Source organism: Rhinatrema bivittatum, chromosome 10 (genome assembly GCF_901001135.1).
Source record: "Rhinatrema bivittatum chromosome 10, aRhiBiv1.1, whole genome shotgun sequence".
NCBI classification, from domain to species: Eukaryota; Metazoa; Chordata; class Amphibia; order Gymnophiona; family Rhinatrematidae; genus Rhinatrema; species Rhinatrema bivittatum.
Genome location: NC_042624.1, coordinates 99,431,005 through 99,451,624, shown reverse-complemented (window position 1 = coordinate 99,451,624; position 20,620 = coordinate 99,431,005). Strand labels below are relative to the sequence as shown.

Sequence of the window (20,620 nt, the reverse complement as noted above, 5' to 3'; positions counted from 1 at the left end):
CCAAAGATACAGTTTATTATAATAGCCCAATGTGTTACAGTACAAGCATTTTGAAGTCACATCGTCTACTAAACAAAATGCAGAGAACTCAGAATTACCCAGTCAGCCACAGAAAAGAATTATTTGAGAACTCACTGAGTTCCGTTTGTTCCATGCAATCCCGCTCACATTGTGCCCTTTTGTCAGCTCACATGCAAAAGACCACAGTCGATCCAAACTAGGTAACAAAGTTTCCGAGATTTCTTCTTTTATTTCTAGTTCTTCCGGTTCTTCTTGCTCTATCATCACATGGAAATCCAAATTATTGCCATAATTCCACAAACTCAAAATATGGGAAAGAGTGCCCTGAGATGACACTATTTCACTAATACAAGGAAGCCAAATTACTAAACTGCTTAAACTCAAAGATGAGTTTGCATGTTTAAAGTGCTGTGAACATGCATTAAATGGGATAATGCATGTTATCTGCCCTTTTAATGTACACAATGTTTCTCTTTCACAAGCAGCAATTTTAACATCCATGCTTTATATTTTGCATGTCTAAGCGCAATACCAATGCTAATGAGCTACTACAATGCAAAATTATGCAAATCAGATAATTATGAAAGCAGTGTTAAAATAGGCGCATTAATAGCTTCTCAAAAGCAATATCCCGGAAACCCCAGGGCCACATGCTCAACAACCATTGCATCTAGGAAGCAGAGTGTAGTGTTGGTAGGTGACCCATTTTCTAGGTGCAAGAAGGCATCCATCTGCTGACAAGACATGTTGTCCTGGGAAGTGTGCTGTCTGCTGGGTGTTAAGAGTCATCAAGCTGTTATTGCATCTGTTTTAACACTGACTATTATCCGATACTGCTCATCCATGTTGGCATGAATGATACTGCTAGGTATAAGGGTATATCAAAGTGGCTTCATAGATCTGGGAGAGAGGGTAAAGTAGATAGGTGCACAGATGGTATTCTTCTCAATCCTCCTAGTAAAGGATAAAGACCAGGGCAAACAATGTCACATTCTGGAGATGAATGAATGACTGAAGATAGTGTCAACTTAAGAGTTACGGCTTCTTGGATGTTCCAAGAACTACTGAGCAGAGATGGATCCACCTGTTGAAGAAGGAGTGCAGCATCTTCCAAAACAGACTGGCAAACCTAATGAGGAGGGATTTACACTAGAATCATTAGGGATGGGTAGATAAAGCCTTGAGGTAAGTAAATCTTTGAACACAGAGAAATGTGAGAAAAGAGTACCACCCGGAAAGCTATGCACATTAATGCAGATCTAGAGACAGTCATGGAAGAGGCTGACTTGAATGGAGTGGTAGTCGCAGAGATGTGGTACAGAGAGAACTATAACTGGATTATAATTATAATACATTTCATGACACTGAAGAAGGGATAGTGATTGAATGAAGTATAGTAGAGGTTTACAAATCTGATGGCTAGAAATAAATTGAATTTGATTGGCTCTTTTGAAAGTCAAATGCAACATATAAAATGTTAAGTGGGTATCACTGGGGTGGACCCTTGGGCTGAGATGAGGTTGATGTTACTTGCAGGTCCTTGTCATCGGCTGGCGGAGCCGGCTGGTGCGGAGACCCAACAGGACCTTCACCAATACCAGCCCTCATTCCCCGCAGGTTGAGCCCTTGGGTACCGGGGCAGGCTAGGCACAGGTCTCCGAAAGCAAAGAATCCCAGGAAGGACAGAAGGCACAAGCAGAGTCAAGGCGTTCCTAGGGTCGGGGCAGGCAGCCAACAGCGAAGTCCGGGAGACGAACCAAGAGTCGAGGCAGGCGGCAATCCAGCAGAGTCCAAGAACGGTCCGAGGTCAAGGCCAAAGAAACAATCCAGAGGAAAGCAAGGCAAGAAACATGGAGTCAGGAACACAGAGTCAGGCAACTAGCTAGTCACAAGAAGCTCGACCTATTGCTGAGTCAAGGGACTGAAGGCAGGGACTGGCTTATATAGTCTTGGAGTGCTGATGTCATCAGTGAGGGCTTGGGAATTTTCCCGCTGCGGGCCCTTTAACTACTGCAGAGAGGCGCGCGCACCTAAGAAAGTGCTAGCTGGGCTAGATGTTGGCAGCTCCGGGCCACCAAGAGGAAGCTTGGTGTTGAAGGCGGATTCCTGCCCCTGCGAGACAGGTCGGGGCTGGTCTGGGGTAATGCTGGGTGAGTGATGCCGGCCATGGAGCTCCACGGCCAGCGAGCGCAACAGTGGGCTTTAGAGGCTGTTTTTCTCACTGTGTAAGTGTCCACAATCAGTAAAAGATCTAGCCAGATGCCCGATTGTTTGAAGTTCCTCTGAAAAAGGCAAGATGGAAATATGGGGCCTGAGTTGGGAACGAGGAATTGATCATTAAGATAAGTATTAATGTTATCCCGTGTTTTTACATTTTACAGCCTGGGGATTGGCCCACAGCTTTGGGAATGTGCCAGAGGACAGAGGAGTTTGGGCTTCGACCATTTCTTCACATAAATTGTTTGGGGCTGATATTCAAAAGCCATTTGGATGGATATCTGAACAGTTATCCATTTAAATGGTCAAATCGCTATTTTAAAACTCTTACCCGGCTATATTCTAGCCGGATAACAATTTATCCGGCTAGAATATAGCTGGCTAAGTCAGGGGCAAGCAATAAGCGTTTCCGGGAGGCGTGGAGTTAATCGGTTAACCGCCTAACTCTAGCCGTGCTGTAGGGCAGATCTAAAGTTAGCCAGCTATATCTATCTGGCTAACTTTAAGATAGCAGGGTATATTCAGGGAATATCCGGGTTAAGTTAGCCGGTAGGTGTATGGCTAACTTAACTAGCCGCACAGTAGCTGAATATCTACTCATTATTTACACACAAGAAGCAGAAAATAGGGCTGCTTACCTCAGTAGTCTTGAAAATAAAGCTGCAACATAGAAACATAGAAATGACGGCAGAAAAGTCTGCCCAGCAAGCTTATGATAGCATCTGCTGCGCCATACAAGTTACCCCCATACTTAGTTTCCCAAACCATCAGTCAGGGCCCTTGTTGGTTGCTGTTTCAGTCCAATTCCTTGTTACCTCTTGCCGTTGAAGCAGAGAGCAATGTTGGAATTGCATCACAAGTATAAGGCTTATTGGCTAAGGGTAGAAATAGCTGCATCAGCAAGTTACCCCCATGCTTATTTGTTTTTCCAGACCAAAAAAATTCAATGTCCTTTTTGGTTGCTGTATGAAACTAATTCCCCTTTTCCTCTTTTCCCCCTGCCATTGAAGCAGGGAATTGCATCAACAGTATGAAGGCTTATTGGTTAAGGGTAGCAACCGCAACACCTGCAAATTATCCCCATGCGCTCTTTTCCTCATTTCAACCCTCTAGCCTTTAGGGATCCACAGTGTTTATCCCGTGCCCCTTTGAATTCTTTCACCGCTTTTGTCTTCACCACCTCCTCCGGAAGGGCATTCCAGGCATTCACCACCCTCTTCATGAAGAAATATTTCCTGACTTTGGTTCTGAGTCGTCCTCCCTGGAGTTACATTTCATGACCTCTGGTTCTACTGATTTCTTTCCAACAGAAAAGGTTTGTCGATTGTGCATCATTAAAACCTTTCAGGTATCTGAAGGTCTGTATCATGTCTCCCCTGCACCTCCTCTCTTCCAGGGGATACATATTTAGGGCCTTCAAACTCTCCTCATAAGACATTTGATGGAGACTCCCCACCATTTTTGTCACCCTTCTCTGGACCGCTCCATCCTGTCTCTGTCCTTTTTGAGATACGGTCTCCAGAACTGAACACAATACCAACAAGGACCTATACAAGGGGATTATCGCCTTTTTTATTGCTGATTCCTCTCTCTATGCAGCCCAGCATTCTTCTGGCTTTAGCTATCGCCTTGTCACATTGCTTCGCTGTCTTTAGATCACAAGACACTTTCACCCCAAGGTCCCTCTCTTGCTCCGTGCACAGCAGCCTTTCACCCCCCCCCCCCCCCCCCCCCCCCCCCCCATCAAATACAGCTCTTTTGGATTACCACAACCCAGATGCATGAATCTGCACTTCTTGGCATTGAATCCCAGCTGCCATATCTTCGACCACTGTTCAAGCTTTCTTAAATCACGTCTCATTCTCTCTATTCCTTCTGGGGTGTCTACTCTGTTGCAGATCTTAGTATCATCTGCAAAAAGATAAACTTTCTGCAAAAAGACAAACTTTACCTGCTATCCCTTCCACAATGTCACTTACAAAGATATTGAACAGGACCGGTCCCAACTCCGATCCCTGTCGTACTCCACTTAACACCGTTCACTCTTCAGAGTAGATTCCATTTACCATCACTCGCTGTCTTCTATCCGTCAACCAGTTTGTAATCCACGCCACCACCTTGGCTCTCACTCTCAAGCTTCTCATTCTATTCGCAAGCCTCCTATGCGGGACCATATCAAAAGCTTTGCTGAAATCCAGTCCGTATCCTCTTGACCAGTTCCCTCCAAATAAGGGTTTTTACGCTTCCTGAATCCACTAGGGCCTGGGTAGGGAAGCTATCTAGTGCCACTGGGACCACAAAAGTTGAAAACCACGAGCAGGGAATGGCCACAAAGTTGCAGAAATGTAGGGCTATTTGATTAACATCCATAGGTTTGTCCCCCATACAGTGACAGAATGTTGGGATGCATAAAATGGTAGTTGGAAGTCCATGTCTTGTATAGGGTCCTGGTCTCCTCAATACAGGAAATATAAAGAATGTGCACAGAACCACAACTAAATTGAAAAGAGGTAAAACAAGAACAGTTTTGTTTTTTTTTTTACCATAACTCAGTAACAAACTGTTTAGAGATTAGCTGCCATAATGATCTGCTCTTGATAAACACATTAGAATCCCCTGCAGGGCTAGCAAAATACCTTTCAGAATAGGTAACTGTCGATACACTGCAAGTTTTGGCTGGAAGTTGTTCTGTATAAGAACTCTCTCCATAAAAAATAAATTTTGCTGAAATTTTTCAGATTTCAATATCTTGTCTGAATCGTGCAGAGAATCATCTGATGTTCGAGTCAGAATAATTTTCTCTATGTCCATGATAGAACTTGAATGGCTACCTGCGATTAAGAAAAGAAGAACATGAAAGATTTTGCTACGTTAAATGCAAATGAATTTTATACACAAAAAAAGAGATGGACTGAGATAAATTAATATTGACTCCAGTAAACATTCTTTCCATAATAATATGGTAATCAATTATGAAGAAAATAATGCATTTCAATAAATATAAATTAGTTTATATAATATGCATTACTGGTGTGCAGCAGTGAAAGTGGCACTGATAAAAGTTAAACTTTAAGGCTCCTGCTTCACACAAAACAGTTCTTGCTGTCTGGTTTGCAAATGTGCAATGCTTTTCATTTTCCGATATTCTCTTCTCATGGCAAAGCAGAGGAACTGCTATTTTCCCCTTTTCACAGACTATATTTCATAGTGAAACTAGTAAGACGAGCACATCTATTCACCTTGCAGGTTACACCAAATACACTGAAGATCCAATTATTGCTCTAGCAAATCTCATTTTGCTGTTTTTTTGCAAGCGACTCTTGTTCAGCACAAAATGCTATAGTTAAGGTTGGGATAAATTATCAGAAAGCAAAATATAATATACTGCTTTCTTACTAGTTTATTGAAATACTTAGATTCTTTTTGTAGTACTTTAGATATCTAATGGGTTGCAGGATCTGAGGCAACAGAGTTTTACTAGAGAGAGACCGTGGGTGGAGATGCAGCTGGATTTTTGTTCAATGCAAGAATCCTTTGACCATGGTAAAGAGAGCGTATAAGCGTGCATGGCAGATTAATTAGGATTTATTATTGCTGCTGCACCAGCCTGGTGTTTCTTTTCATCTCATATTTTTAGGTTTCAATGCAGTATTGGAAAACATTGGAGAGTACACAGCTGCACCCCGTGTTTTAGGATCTACCCTTCTTTGCCTTCTCTCCTGGTTGTAATATTAGGGATATAGTTGTTCGTTCAGCATTCAAAGAGCAAGAACTGGATACAGTGATTGACAACCTGAGGGTGGCCATCATCCTTGCGCTAGTTGTTCCATGTATTTACAATGCTTTGATGGTAACATTTTACCTTTTGATTCATTGGTGACTTATGCTTTAAGAACATCTACTACTTATCATACAAACATGAATAATCCTCCTTGTCTATATTTCAAAATGATAATGACAGCAGGAACATACAGACAATTTTGATGCATTAGAAAATGACCTTCATAATAGGCATCTTCAGTATGCTTTCACATATAATACTCTGCCTTATGTATAATCATTGGTCATTTGTCGGTAAATCCTTTTTTTTTTTTTTAAAGATTTTTTAATTGCAGATAAACTACCATATGTGAAAATGAGTTAAAGTCACTTTTTGAAATGATGAAAATCACTTATCTGGCTTTCACAACGTCGAGCGAAGGACATTCCCAGTTTTACCAAGTAGACCACCAGTTTGCCCAGTCTATCTCGAGGTCATCCAAACCCCTCTGGATCTTCAGCCTGCACTCCCACCAGTTAACCTGGACCCCCCCCCCTCACCCTGTTAGACCTAAAAAGAGATTTCTGCAGACTTACACCTCATCAGGAGCAGCAATAAATATTCGCGGCTAACAAGCTGCTGCGTGCTCTGGCCGCCGTTCTTAAAATACGGATTTACACGCGTAACTGTTGGCCCTGCCTTGGAACACCCACCCTGCCCCTTTTCGCCACCCTTTTTTTTTCTTTCACAGCTCGCACAGGCATATACACACATAGGGGCAGATTTTCAAAGGGTTAAGAGCGTAACCCCCGAAAAGCTGCCCCAAGCTGCCCCTGCGTGCGCCGAGCCTATCTTTCATAGGCTCGGCGGCGCGCGCAAGCCCCGGGACGCGTGTATGTCCCGGGGCTTGCAAAAAGAGGGCGGGGCATGGCAGGGGCATGGCCGGAGCCTCCAGGCACAGCGGCCATTTGCCGCTGTGCCCGGGACCCTGGGCCGGCGCGTGTAAGCTACGCCTGCCAACTTACCCAACATTTCATTTTTTCATTTATTAAAATTTATTAAACGCCTAACACAAATAGGCCTAGGCGATATACAATGCATACATACATAATAAAAACATGTAATTAACATATACATAACACTAAATCTTTAGTTTCACAGAAACTAAAATAACCAATAGCATGAATGGTACTAAGTATACATTAGCTCTAGATCGTATTTCGTAAACCTTGCAGCTTAATATAGGCATTATTCCCACTTACATTTCTCTGTCATACATTATAAGCACAAAGGAGCAAATACTCTTTTAATAAATATTTAAATTTTTTTACATCATCTAAGAACCGGAGTTCAAATGGAATAAGATTCCACTGAGCTGGTGCAGCTATGGAAAAAGAGGTCTCCCTAGTAGAGAACACGTGTGCTTGTCGAACCGAAGGAATTTCTAAAAGGTTCAATTGAGACAATCTCAAACTTCTTGCAGGTTTATAAATCCGTAATAAAGCATTTAGCCAATACGAGGAATCGGAAGCAAGAAGCTTAAAGACTACCATAACAATTTTGAATACAATACGATCAGTTACTGGTAACCAATTAAGCCTGCACAAGATTTTTGTCCCATTATCTGGGATCTGCGGTCAAGCCCTCTTTTATCCTATACATTTGGGGCCGAATTTTAAAAGCGTTGCTCGTGCTAAAAAGCCCATACTTACGAGTATGCGGGCCGAACATGAGTGACGCACATTTTAAAAGCTGCTAATTATAGGCAACAAAGGTAAGGGGGGGGGGGGGTTCTAGGTAGGGCTGGGGGGCGGGATAGGTAGGGGAAGGTGGGGGGGGGGAGGAAGGAAAGTTCCCTCCGAGGCCGCTCCGATTTCCGTTCCTTGCAGGGAACGGAGGAAGGCTGTGCGGCTCGGCGCGTGCAAGTTGCGCAATTGTGCACCCCCTTGCGCGCGCCGACCCTGGATTTTATAACCTGCGCGCGGTAGCGCCTGTTACATTCAGAAGTGTGACTTGCTTAGCAGTTACAAGCAAAAGTGAGATCACATCTAATTGATTTTACATTGGCATCATGCTGGAGTAATTTGATCTAAGCTATTTGCCCACGGCATATAATGTTAGATGTGCTAAGGGTTTTCTCTCATTTTGTCTGTATGGGGGGAGTGCTTAGTACCAATAACCAAAGACCGCACCCTTCACTGAATAGATCTTTACATCAAAAAACAACTGTATGCTAATATGCAAATATAAATTATTTTTATGCACTCATAATTCCACAAAGAGAAATAAGTCTTACCATCTCTTCCCTGTGAACTCATAGACATGGTTCTGTCAAAGGTTTTGCTTAGATTTGATTTACTGCTAGTAGTCATGCTTCTTACTGTGTCATGTCTGTGCATTATTTCAGATGGTGTTTCTTCCACTACGTTGAAGGAATCATAGACGTCCCAAGAAGTAGCCATTATAGCTAAAATAATTCATACACAACTGTTATTGTAATGCATTGAGTGCATTTTCAAAGGATCAATTGGGATACGCAAGGTTAAAAAAAAAAATAAATAAAAAAGAGTAATGCAGGTAGAATCACCTAATCCACAACTGTGCATTTTCCGCTTCCTAAAAATATGATCATACTTTAGACACACTATAAAGAGGAGGTTCGAGAGACAGGGAATAGTTGAAAACTGTGTATAATACTAAAAATGCCCAATAAAAAAAAAAGTATCATGTTAAGCTATGAATGCATCTAATTCAAAGCAATTACTACTATTACTGTTAATAAGTGGCACTCAAAGTGGCAGTACTATCATCATGCAAGTATACTTTAATCTGCATAATTTATCTTTCTATAGTTAGGACTTGCATGGTACCTGTGTCTTCCATGTTGATTTTATCACACTGCACTTCCTTACTCTTTGGCGCTCCATTAAAGGTCTGCATCATTCTTGAAATGTATTGATCATTGCCAACTCTGTTTCTACAGAGATTTACATAAGTCTGATTGTTAACCCTATAAGGAATATAAATACAAGGACTAAGAAAATGAGAGCATTTCAGTCAGACATTAAACATAGGCCCAACATGATCTAAATACCGTACTGCAGCCACTGCGATCGCTGTTCTCCACTAGCATTAGGGACCATCAGATGTGAAGGGGACAAGAACTGCAGGAACTCTAGTGGTAGTTAAAGCCTTTTGAAGTACAGAGAGTCATGTTCATGTTACAATAGAAAATTTTACATGTTCTTACTTGACTAGTTCAGCGTCTTCGCTATCCACCGAAACGAAGAGCGGAGCCATGTCCAGGAACCAGATCATTTCTGTGGCTGTAAGATATATGTCCACTACCTTTTTCAAATCGCGTTCTGTCAGATATTCTCGCAGTTCTTCTTTTTTCACTTTTACATCTGTCAAATTTATAAAAACTCAGTCATGGTTCTTATTGTGTTGTTGTACCGTTCTGTCAGACGGTCTCAAAAGTTAGCCAGCAGATTAGATTATGGTAAACAAGACTTCAGCTCTCTCATTTATCTGGGTATGCAGGGTGCCGGAGCATGGTTTAGCGCAGGAGTGCAAAATCAAGGGGGGAGGGGTCCCCGGTGCCCGAGCCGAAACTAAGAGGCATTCTCCAGCTCCCTCATTTTCAGACGAAAAGGTTTTCCACTTGTTGTTCCTAAACTAGGCCAGAAAGCTTTGTGTGGCGGTTATTTCAGAATGCCGGCGATTACCTAAACATTTTTCCAAGCACTCTGTGCCATCTCCTCTTTGTTCACCTATGTTTCTCTTTTTTTTTCCTTCTATCTTTTTCCACTGGAACACTTGTCTTTCTCCTCCTTCCTCAGAACAAGCTCCTTTCTCATTTTCTCTCTTTCCCTCTTCCCTTTATTAGACCTTTGTCTCCTCTTTCCCTTTCCTCCCTGCTCACAACCTCCTTTCCCCTCATGCCCTTCCTCAGCCCTCAAACTCTTTCTTGCCCAAACCCCCACCCCAAGACCCCTATTCACTCCCTCATCACACCCCGGCCTCCATTCACTTCCTTTCTCCCTCCCAGGGCCCCAATTCACCCCATCCACACAAGGCCCTCAATCAATCCTTTCCTCCATTGACCTCCATTCCCATTCACTCCCCTCCCCCCCCCTCCCCGTGGACCCGTATTCACTGCAGGATTAGCCCCTGCGGCTTCCTCCAGGCTTCACCAGAGATGAGCTGGAGGGAGAGTCCGGGTCCAAGGAAGGGAAGGCGGGGATGAGGCATTGCTGCCTCTGCGGGCACCACCACTCTCTTTTGGAAACACTGGGGTAAGGAAAGGGGAGGAACATGGGGGCCAGGATTGGAGGCGGGGCAGGAACAGAAGTCCTTCTTGCCCTGCCTCCCTACCCCTGGGGGCAGCTGTTATGCCACACCAGCCTACAGACCTGAACTGGCCCACCCCCAACCCCCAATTTTGTTCCTCTGACCCTTCTTCATTCTGGCTGTGCTCAGTGCCCCCCTTCTGGACTGCACCACTTCTCCTGCCCTAGTTACAGCACTGCCTGGTACAAATGGGCACAGAAAAAGTTTTGCTTTGTTTTATTGGGGGGGGGGGGTTTGTTTTGTTTCATTTTTTTGTTTTAGTGTGAGCTAAATCCATTTAACATACAATAACATGAAAAAACAAAAGGAAAATTCATTTTTTTTCTTGTCATTTCCTTTTGAAAATGACAAGAAACAAACAAATATACTTAATGTTTTCATATAGTTTCAAAACGAAAGCATAGACCTGCTGCCTAGCACCGGCCTGGGGCTGAGGCGAGGAGCCAGACCCAAGGAAATGAGGCACTGCTGTGGCTGCCTCGGGGCCAAGAAGAGGGCACAGACCACAGGCCAGCCCCGGGGCCAAGAAGAGGAACCACTGCTGTGGGTTTTCTTGGGATAACAGGAGCTGCCACTCAAAACCAGCCAGGGGCTGAGTGGAGCAAGCTTTGACCCAGAGCTGCAGCTTGCCTCTGGACTATCAAATGGAGAGGCTGCTGCTGCTGCTGCTGCTATGGTTGCTCAGAGCAGCCGCCTACTGGCAGGTAAGCTTGAGAAAAGGCAGGGAGGGAACTGTGGGGGGGGGGGGGGGGGGGGAGAAGCTGACAGGAGAGAGGGCTGGGCAAGAGAGAAATAGACTAACTGGCTGGAAGGAGGGAATAAAAGAGGCTGGCTGGAGAGAGTGGGGGAGCAACGTGATTGATGCATAGGTAGGGAGCTTTGCTTTCAAAGTTTATTTTATTTTCCATGGGAATTTCAATGTGATAACCAAAGAAAATCAGTGGAAATTTGACTTTTCCATTGCTTTTTCTCCTGTGTGTTAGAATAAAGTCATTTTTCCACTGACTCCTTTGGTTATCATATTGAAATTCCCAGGAAAAATAAAAAAACTGAAAATAAAGGTCCCTATGCACGGGGAAGAAAAAAGAGTTGGAGGGAGGGGAAAGCAAAGAATAAAGGAACAAAAAGCAAACACACAAAAGCACAAAAAATAAACTAAAAATACAAAAAAAAAAAAAAAGAATAAAAGTAAACAAAGTGAAAAAAAATTCTCCTGCCTCCTAAACTAGTTTGGCTGGTGCTCAAGTTTTCTAAACATTGTTTCGCCTTCTGCACGTCTAAATATAATTAAAGAATGCTTCGCGGTGAGACAGGTGAGTTTGGCCTCGGGGCAGACTATCAACCAGGCTTCTCACTCTGACAAGCATTTAATGTGCAGGAAAGCAAAAACAGGAATAATGTTTCCAAAGAAAAGATTAGGAGTCTTACTCTGGTGCTATCACTCCTACATGGATGTGAAGACCTCTTTTAAGACTATATAACTGCAACCCAGGCAATGGATTTATTCTATCCCAATCCGTGCAATTATTTACCAGATAAACTAAGAGGCAAGTCGCGTCTAAACGATGGTATGTCAATTTCATCTGTCACTGACTCTGCAGTAGATAAACTTGTCTTTGAAACGGTACTACTTCCAAACATTGACCTTGAAAAATAAAAGATATTCATGATAGCAATCGTTAATAAATCCATTAACAGAGGCTTGTATCACAAGTTATATGGCCAGTTCTGATTCCAAAATGCATTATTGGCTGAGACAATCAAATGAAGCTAAGGACAGTTACTCTGACAACAGGAATATTTATCTAGAGGATTACGGCATAAAGGAAATATACATTTAAAAAGAATAATTATAAAAAGATAACTTTCTAACGTTTTTTTGGGGGTGGAATATCTTTCCTAACTATCACTTGAGCAGCTGTGGAAGTCTAACAGGTAGGACCCCTCACGGCCTTCTGGATCTCACAACTAAACCATTAACGAACGCTGAATTTTATGAAAGTAATCATTCGTACGTGAATCTGTATATTCAGTCAACCTCCAAGAAAGCCAAGACATACTAAATAAAAATCAATGACCAACATGTTTTTGTATTTTTCCTACATGAAGAAATCTGCGCACTTATATCGGATCTGAGCTTGAGGTAAGCAAATGTAAGAAGTGCTCTCAATTTTGAGAGATTTTTGCACTTTTTATGATAATTATGGATGCTTATGAAAGATGCGTGCATCCTTAGGGACTGGGGCCACTATTCACTTGTGCTAATTCAACTCCTCTTTCTTTCTCTTACCATACAGGTAAACTATATTTTCAGCACTCAATTAAGTGAAGATAGATACAAAAGTATGTTTTATTTACATTGCTGTTTATGTAACCTGTAAAAAGATATCACAACAATTATATGAGAATGTCAAAGAAATGGCTTAGTTTGAATTATGTTTTAGATGGCCATGATACATACTGCAGTACAATCACATCAGTTGTTGAACTTAGCCCAATTTTAGAACTCAGAAAATGTTAAATGTTTTTTCTCTTGAGCATTATGGGGTAGATTTTTAAAGTTATGCGCGGGCATAGATTTGTTTGCACAACTCGGCGCGAACAAATCCACACGCATGTTATAAAATCCAGTGTCGGCGCGCCCAGAGGGGTGCACAATGTGCAACCTGCGTGCGCCGAGCCAAGCAGCCTGTCTCCGTTCCCTCCGAGGCCGCTCCGAAATCGGAGCGGCCTCGGAGGGAACTTTTTTTCCACCCCCCCCCACCTTCCCCTCCCTTCCCCTACCTAACCCACCCCCCAGCCCTAACTAAATCCCCCCCTACCTTTGTTCAGAAAGTTATGCCTGTCCGAGGCAGGCGTAACTTGCTTGTGCCGGCCGGCTGCCGGCGCACCATTCCCTGGCCCAGGGGCTGGTTCGGAAGCCTTGCCCATGGCCCCGCCCCCGGAACGCCCCGCCGCCCCCGACACACCCCCCAAGCAAAGCCCCGGGACTTACGCATGTTCCGGGGCTTTGTGCTCGCCGGCGGCCTATGCAACATAGGCGCGCCGGCATGCAAGTCCCCTGCGTGCGTAAATCCGGCTGGATTTATGCATGCAGGGCTTTTAAAATCTGCCCCTATATGTTTAAATATCTTTATAAATATGTGCTCGAGAGCAAATATATGGGCAGATTTTAAATGCCCGGCATGCGTAAAAAACGGGGGTTACTAATAGGAGTTGATGCCGAAAAGGCATTCGACAGGGTGGACTGGGATTTCCTGTTTGGAGTGCTGCGGAAGGTGGGGATAGGGGACAATTTTCGGGCCTGGCTTGCAGCAATGTACATGTCTCCCCAGGCCTGCATAAAAATCAATGGCTCTTACTCACCCAGTTTTGCCTTGGGTCGAGGCACTAGACAAGGGTGTCCCCTGTCCCCGCTGCTTTTCGCACTGTTCATGGAACCCTTTGCGGCCAGGGTGCGCCACAATCAGGATATTAGAGGTATAGCAAGTGGGGGAGTTCAGTATAAGATCTCACTATTTGCAGATGACATCTTATTTTCTATTGCACAACCACAGCTGACTTTGCCCATTCTGGTACGGGAAATGGAGGGCTTTAGTACAATATCGGGATTCAAGGTCAATATGACAAAAACGGAAATATTGAACCTTACGCTTACGGAAGCCCAGAGACTTAGCATACAAGCCCATTTTCCATTTAAATGGTCCATCAAGGGCTTAAAATATCTAGGTATCACGCTCACTGAAGACTGGAAACAGTTGTTTTCCTTAAATTACGTACCATTGATGCTGAAAACAGCAAGGGATTTAGAGATTTGGAGCCCCTACCGGCTCTCTTGGTTGGGGAGGGTGGCCACCATTAAAATGACTGTGCTCCCGCGTTGGCTTTATTTTTTTCAGACCCTGCCCATAGAACTACCCGCTACCTTTCTGAAACGATTACATACTAGGATATTTCACTTTATTTGGAAAAGGCGGCCACCCCGCATCACTAGACAGGTCCTCCACAAAGCCCGGGAGGAGGGGGGACTGGCGGTTCCGGATTTTGGCAAGTACTATTATGCCGCCCAATTACGGGTGATACCGGAATGGGTGGGGGGAAAGGAATTGAAACAATGGGCCGAGATTGAACAAGAGACGGGAGACGGGGTGCCATTATCGCATCAAGTGTGGGGGATGCCTAGGACAACTAAGATTCCGCCCACGGTTAATCCATTTACGCAGGTGACACTGCGGCTATGGCAGAAGTCTAGAGTGCGCCTAACCGGGTCGTTCCTGGTCTCACCCCTGTTGCCCATTGGTTTATATAAGTCTAATCATTGGGTCCTGGGTGCGGGTGGACCGGTTGATCGCTGGGGGAAATGGGGACTCTGGTATTTTGGACAATTGATAAAGGACAAACAACTGAGAACTTTTCGGGACTTACAAATCCAATATGGACTATCTGAGACAGAGTCTTATTATTATTTACAACTAAGGCATTGTATGTTGGACTTACCCCAGCTGGATGATGTGTTTAGAGAAAAAACGTCCTTTGAAGCTATGTGCTGTGCATCTGCGGGCCTGAAGGGGAATATTTCCAATATCTACATTTGGTTGGGGGCTTCAGAGGGCTCGACAGCTCGTTATCAGCGGGAGTGGGAAGGGGAGTTGCAACTCAACTGGTCTGCTACGCAATGGAAGCAATGTTTTGGATTTTTGCTACGACATTCCATTTCGGCGAATATATTGGAAACCAATTATAAAGTGCTGACCAGATGGTATCTCACACCTGTTAAGTTACATAAAATCTACCCAACCCAAGGGGCGCAGTGCTGGAGGCAATGTGGTCATGAGGGGACTTTTATTCATGTATGGTGGAGCTGTCCCAAGCTTGTGCCTTTTTGGAGACAGGTACAGGCTATGATACATCAAATGCTGAACATCCGCTTGGTACTGCTACCCGCAGTATGTCTGCTGTCCGCATACCCGGACTCATGGAATGCGTTGAAACGGACTTTAATTCATCATATCCTTTGTGCGGCACGACAGGAGGTGGCGGCTTGGTGGCGGTCCACTGGGGTACCGACGGTGAATACTATGTCACATAGACTTTGGCAGATGCACTGCTGGCATTATCTTCGGGCACAACAACTCGATAAGATGGAGAAACATGTTTCGATTTGGGAACCCTATCTCCGTTGGTATAAAGACTTGTGAGTGTGATGTGCCACTGGGACTGAGGAGATGTACCTCACAGTTAATGGAGGACTGACCCAGGGCTGGTGTTTCCGGAGGTAGTTTTGAGAAGAACTCAGGGGAATACGAGATGGAAGATAGGTTGTGCTGTGTATTGGGCTTGGAAGTGTCGATCCGCACTGTATAGGTAGCGATATTATTCAGCGGGGGAGAGAGGGGATGGGAGTACTAGGGACTAAGGGGGGGTGGAGTGGGGGTATAATAAAATTGCGGCACTCAGATATTTTCTTTATAGTTTATTGTTCAATGTTTAATTGTTTCGACATCAATTAATGATACTGTAGTGTTTATTATACAATGTGCCAATAAAAATTTTAAATTAAAAAAAAAAAAAAACGGGGGTTACGCGTGTGGCTGGGCCTTGTGCGCGGGCCCGGCCACGTGCATAATGGGAGTTACAGGCAGAAGTGCCGGGCTGAAGAAAAGGGGTGGTCTGGGGGGCGTGGGGAGGGGCGGGGCTGGAGGTGGCCGGTACAGCGTCAGCGCATGCATGCTATAAAATCGGTGCGTCCATGTATTAAAATCTACCCCATAATCTGTACGTTAACATTCTCTTGGACTATTTGGCATGGAGTCAACACTCCTTTCTGTGCTTTTGAGTGTGCTCCTCTGTTGCATACAATGGAAAAGCACATGATTCCTCTATAACCTGAATAGGGGGGGGGTCATGATTCCTGTTGGTTACATTGCTTATAGAACTGTAAGCCTGATGATCTTACATGGATCAAAGACTATTTGTTATTTTGGAAACTTTGTAAGACATGGGTTTGTGGAATAGCATTCTCAGTCTTTCCAGAAGATCCATCAGTTAGGATATTTTGTTTAAGCTGGTTAATGTAATACGGATTTATTATTTTGACCTTATTCTGACTGTAACTACTTAAGAATTTGGCATTAACTTCTTTTTCATGTTAATATTTTGTACATTATGTTTTATGTATTTGGGTTGTATTTTGTTTATGCAGTCTATTTCTGGATTGACTGTTGTTTTTGTTGTTTATTTTGGGTTTCTATTTTACTGTTTTGGTTACTGTGTTATTTTTTTTCTTTATGTAAATTTGTTGCATGTTCTATACACTACTCTGAGCCTTGCTGGACGGGCAGTTAATAAGATTGAATGAATGAATAAAAAACAAATATGGATCATTTTAGAAGGCATTTCAAGATCTGCTACATGCCCAGAGTTTGTCATCCAATAGAATCAACATTTGTAAAAGAAAAATAAACTGCCATACTGCAGGAAAACAAGAAGTTCTCTTTCATCACGTGCTTGTAATTACTTTATTTAGTAATATACAATGAAAAAAATGAAAATTAATACCTTGTAAATGGACCGGCAAAACTCACGCTGGTCTGATGCAGAGAGAGGGAGAGGATTTCAGATGTAGAGATCAGAGAAGATTCCTGGGAAGTAAATATCTTGCTTTGTTTACCCTGGGTGGAACCTGATTCAGGACAATAAAGTGGTCGGGGAGTTACATTTTTTCCTTGGTCATCATAAACCTATAAAAAAAGAGCCATTCATAATTGTCAGATAAGACAGTAAATCTTCCCCTTGCTGGACTGGAGATAACTTTGTTTCATTTCATTTATTTACTATTATTTGTTAGACTTTTTTTTTTGTACATGGATTTGATAATGGATCCATTTATAAAGAATATTAGCAATGAAAATAAAATGTAAAAGAAGCAAACAAAGATACGTTTTGCAACTGTCTAGAAATTTTGAGGTCCATATTCAGTAGGCAGTTTAGTGGACAAGTTATCCAGTTAACGTCAGCTGGATAACTTTAAACCTAACTGGCCGGATTCTGAATATCACCGATTATGAAGTTAACTCGCTATGGTTAGTTGGATAATTTTAGACTTAACCCACTATATACCTACAGTACCGGAAAATAATCCGCTTTGCGGTGCCAAAAAGCAGAATATAAATATCCAAAACAAATAAATATATTCAAAAGAATATAGCTGGTTAGGTGGCGAATCGAGGAAATAAAAAAACACTCACGGGACTAATGGGCCTAACATGGCCCACCTTCCACTAAAAATCCTGCAGCATCCCCCAAACCCCCTCTGTCTTACAGGAAAATATAGTCCCTCAGCAGGTCCCAAAATGGGCTCCCACCCTCCTCCCAGCGAAATTATTGGCTTCAGAACCCTCTGACCTTCCCCTTAAACCTCCTGGTACCTCAATGATCTTCATTCTTCATCTGGAACCCGGGCCCGGCCCGTCTGGGGTTGCTAAGATCCTTGGCTGAAAGCATACACTTCGAGCATGGCTTATAAGAGCTGCTCAGCTGAGGAGACGGGGTGTCTCTGGGTTACAGGTCTTATTCTACCAGAGCTCACTGTAATCCATGAGTGATATTCTGGGGGGTAGGGAAGGTTTTTTGAAGCCTAGACAATTCCTCTCTCGGATGAGTCAGCTCCTATTTCATTGCAGACAGCTGAAGGCAAATTGGACAATCCTTAGGTCTCCAAATGGTATGCCTTAGGACATATATGTATATATGTAAGTATATATAAAACGAGGGGTGCTGAAACTAGTCCCCGAGGACCCCCTCCAGCCAGTCAGGTTTTCAAGATATCTCTAATGAATATGCATGAATGCACGAGATTTATTTGTATGCACTACCTCCTATGTATGCAAATATTTCTAATGCATATTCATTAGAGATATTCTGAAAATCCGACTGGCTGGGGGTGGGAGGTTTTACAGCTCTGATATATATGGCCTATCTAGTCTGCCCATCCACACAACTTCTCAGCCCTAAAATCCCTTCCACTCCCTCAACAATCTCCTGTGCTTGATTCATGCTTTCTAGAATATGGATGATGTCCTTATCTCCACCACCTCCACTGGGAAGCTGTTCCATGCATCCACCAGGCCCTCTGAAAAGAAATATTTTCTTAGATTAATCCCCTTTCACCCTCATCCCAGGACCCCTCATTCCAAAGTCTACTTTCCACTGAACGAGACCCACCTCCTGTGCATTGATAATTCTGATGTATTTAAATGTCTCTATCACATCTCCCCTATCTCGCCTTGCTTCTAGATTATACGTGTTTAGATCCATTGTAAAATATATTAAGAATTAAGGGGGACTTTTCGCGTGCGATAGCTAGATAGGGGCGGAGTCGGCACCAGAAGAGGAGTCAGGGCGGACGCGGCGGAAACTTCACTGGTGGCGAAAAGGTAAGATCCTTTATCGTCGCCAGTAGCACGCCCAATAGCACCACCTTTCACAGAGGCGCTATTGGGTGCGAAAGCCGGCAGCGATAACACCAAGGTGGTGCGATCGCTGCCGGCTTTCGCAGGCCCGCCCCCCCGCCCCCCTTTACCGCGGGATTCAAAGAGCTCTGCGATATTAGAAAATCCAACCCTTAGTTTGTTATATCCAATGAAATTCATGTTATCCTCTTAAGTTGCTTGTGTTCTAACACAGCCTCTATTTAGCCTGTACTGTACACTGGCTCTTAGCTATAACTTATTTACTTGTACTCAGCTGATTAGATTATCATAACCTCTCTAGAAGATTGCAATTAATTCCAAATACAGCCACCAAAGTTATCTTTGGAAAGAAAAAATCTGATTGTGTGACACCACTATTATATGAGCTTCATTGGTTTCCAGTGTCCTTCCATATTCTCTTCAAAATCAGATGCTTGATATTCAAGCCATTCCTCTGGGGCACCCCACTGTATCTTTCTAATCTTCTTTGTCTTTATGCCCTGGGCAGAAACCTTCGCTCCTCACAACAAGAAAAGTCACAGGGATGAGTCCTTAAGGCTATGGCAGATTTGATATTGCCTGGCTCATGAGGCACAGCTGGGCCCACGCCAACAGCAGGCAGGCACACTTCTGGCTGAGACTGAGAAAGAGGCTTCACCTTTACTAGTTTCCTTCCCTCTGGGTTGAGCCTTTGGGTTCGGAGGCCAGCAGGACTAAGGAAAATGTCCACAGCTAGTAGGGAGGTATTAGGGGGCCTGGCAGGTGGCAAGCAGGCAGAGTCCATATCCAGGCAAGGGTCAGGGGAGGCAGCGATTAGACATTTGGTATCCAGGTAAATGTCAAGGCAACAAGAGGTCCATCCAAAGGGAATAAGGAAACAAAGACAAAGAAGGGCAAGACGGAAAACTGGAACAAGGCAGAAGCAAAGGAAGGCAGAAACCGGATCAAGACAGGGCGCAAGGCAAAACAGATACTGGGACAAGACGAGGACCAAGGATGGATGCAAGAACAAGACAAGGAGCAAGGAAGGAACTAGCAATGTACACCAGGTGGATGCAGGAAGACCTGTTGCTGAGGTGCCATCTTCCTGTTACAGCAATGTAAAAACATTTTTTTGTGTTATTCGAGAAGATAAGGGACAGATTGAGGTAAGAAGTAGCACAGAGTTGAGGGCAGATATTAGTCGGGCTGAAGACTGTGGGGCGGATTTTCAGAGCCCTGCTCGCCTAAATCCGCCCAAAACCGGGCGGATTTAGGCGAGCAGGGCCCTGCGCGCCGGTGAGCCTATTTTACATAGGCCTACCGGCGCGCGCAGAGCCCCGGGACTCGCGTAAGTCCCGGGGTTCTCCGAGGGGGGCGTGTCGGGGGCGTGCCCGGTCGTCGCAGCGTTTAGGGGGCGTGTCGGCAGCGTTTTGGGGGCGGGTACGGGGGCGTGGCTATGGCCCGGGGCGGTCCAGGGGCGTGGCCGCGCCCTCCGTACCCGCCCCCAGGTCGCGTCCCGGCGCGCAACAGGCCCGCTGGCGCGCGGGGATTTACTTCTCCCTCCGGGAGGCGTAAATCCCCGGAGAAAGGTAAGGGGGGGGTGTAGACAGGGCCGGGAGGGTGGGTTAGGTAGAGGAAGGGAGGGGAAGGTGAGGGGAGGGCGTTAGAGGATTCCCTCCAAGGCCGCTCCGATTTCGGAGCGGCCTTGGAGGGAACGGGGGTAGGCTGCGCGGCTCGGTGCGCGCCGGCTATACAGAATTCATAGCCTTGCGCGCGCCGATCCAGGATTTTAGTGGATACGCGCGGCTCCGCGCGT

General features: G+C 44.4%; 1 protein-coding gene across 2 annotated transcripts in view; it reads right to left on the bottom strand.

Annotated features, from left to right (window-relative positions):
• Positions 1-20,620, bottom strand: part of WDR78 (WD repeat domain 78) — a 75,463-nt gene that overhangs the window by 35,552 nt on the left and 19,291 nt on the right. For both annotated transcript variants that reach the window (XM_029617568.1, XM_029617569.1), the window contains exons 3-9: positions 16,910-17,091; positions 11,884-11,996; positions 9,249-9,405; positions 8,869-9,008; positions 8,295-8,465; positions 4,875-5,069; positions 136-278 (exon numbers count right to left, since the gene is read on the bottom strand). In XM_029617568.1, coding sequence (XP_029473428.1) covers positions 136-278; positions 4,875-5,069; positions 8,295-8,465; positions 8,869-9,008; positions 9,249-9,405; positions 11,884-11,996; positions 16,910-17,091 — 1,101 coding nt within the window. The remainder of the gene's footprint in view (positions 1-135; positions 279-4,874; positions 5,070-8,294; positions 8,466-8,868; positions 9,009-9,248; positions 9,406-11,883; positions 11,997-16,909; positions 17,092-20,620) is intronic.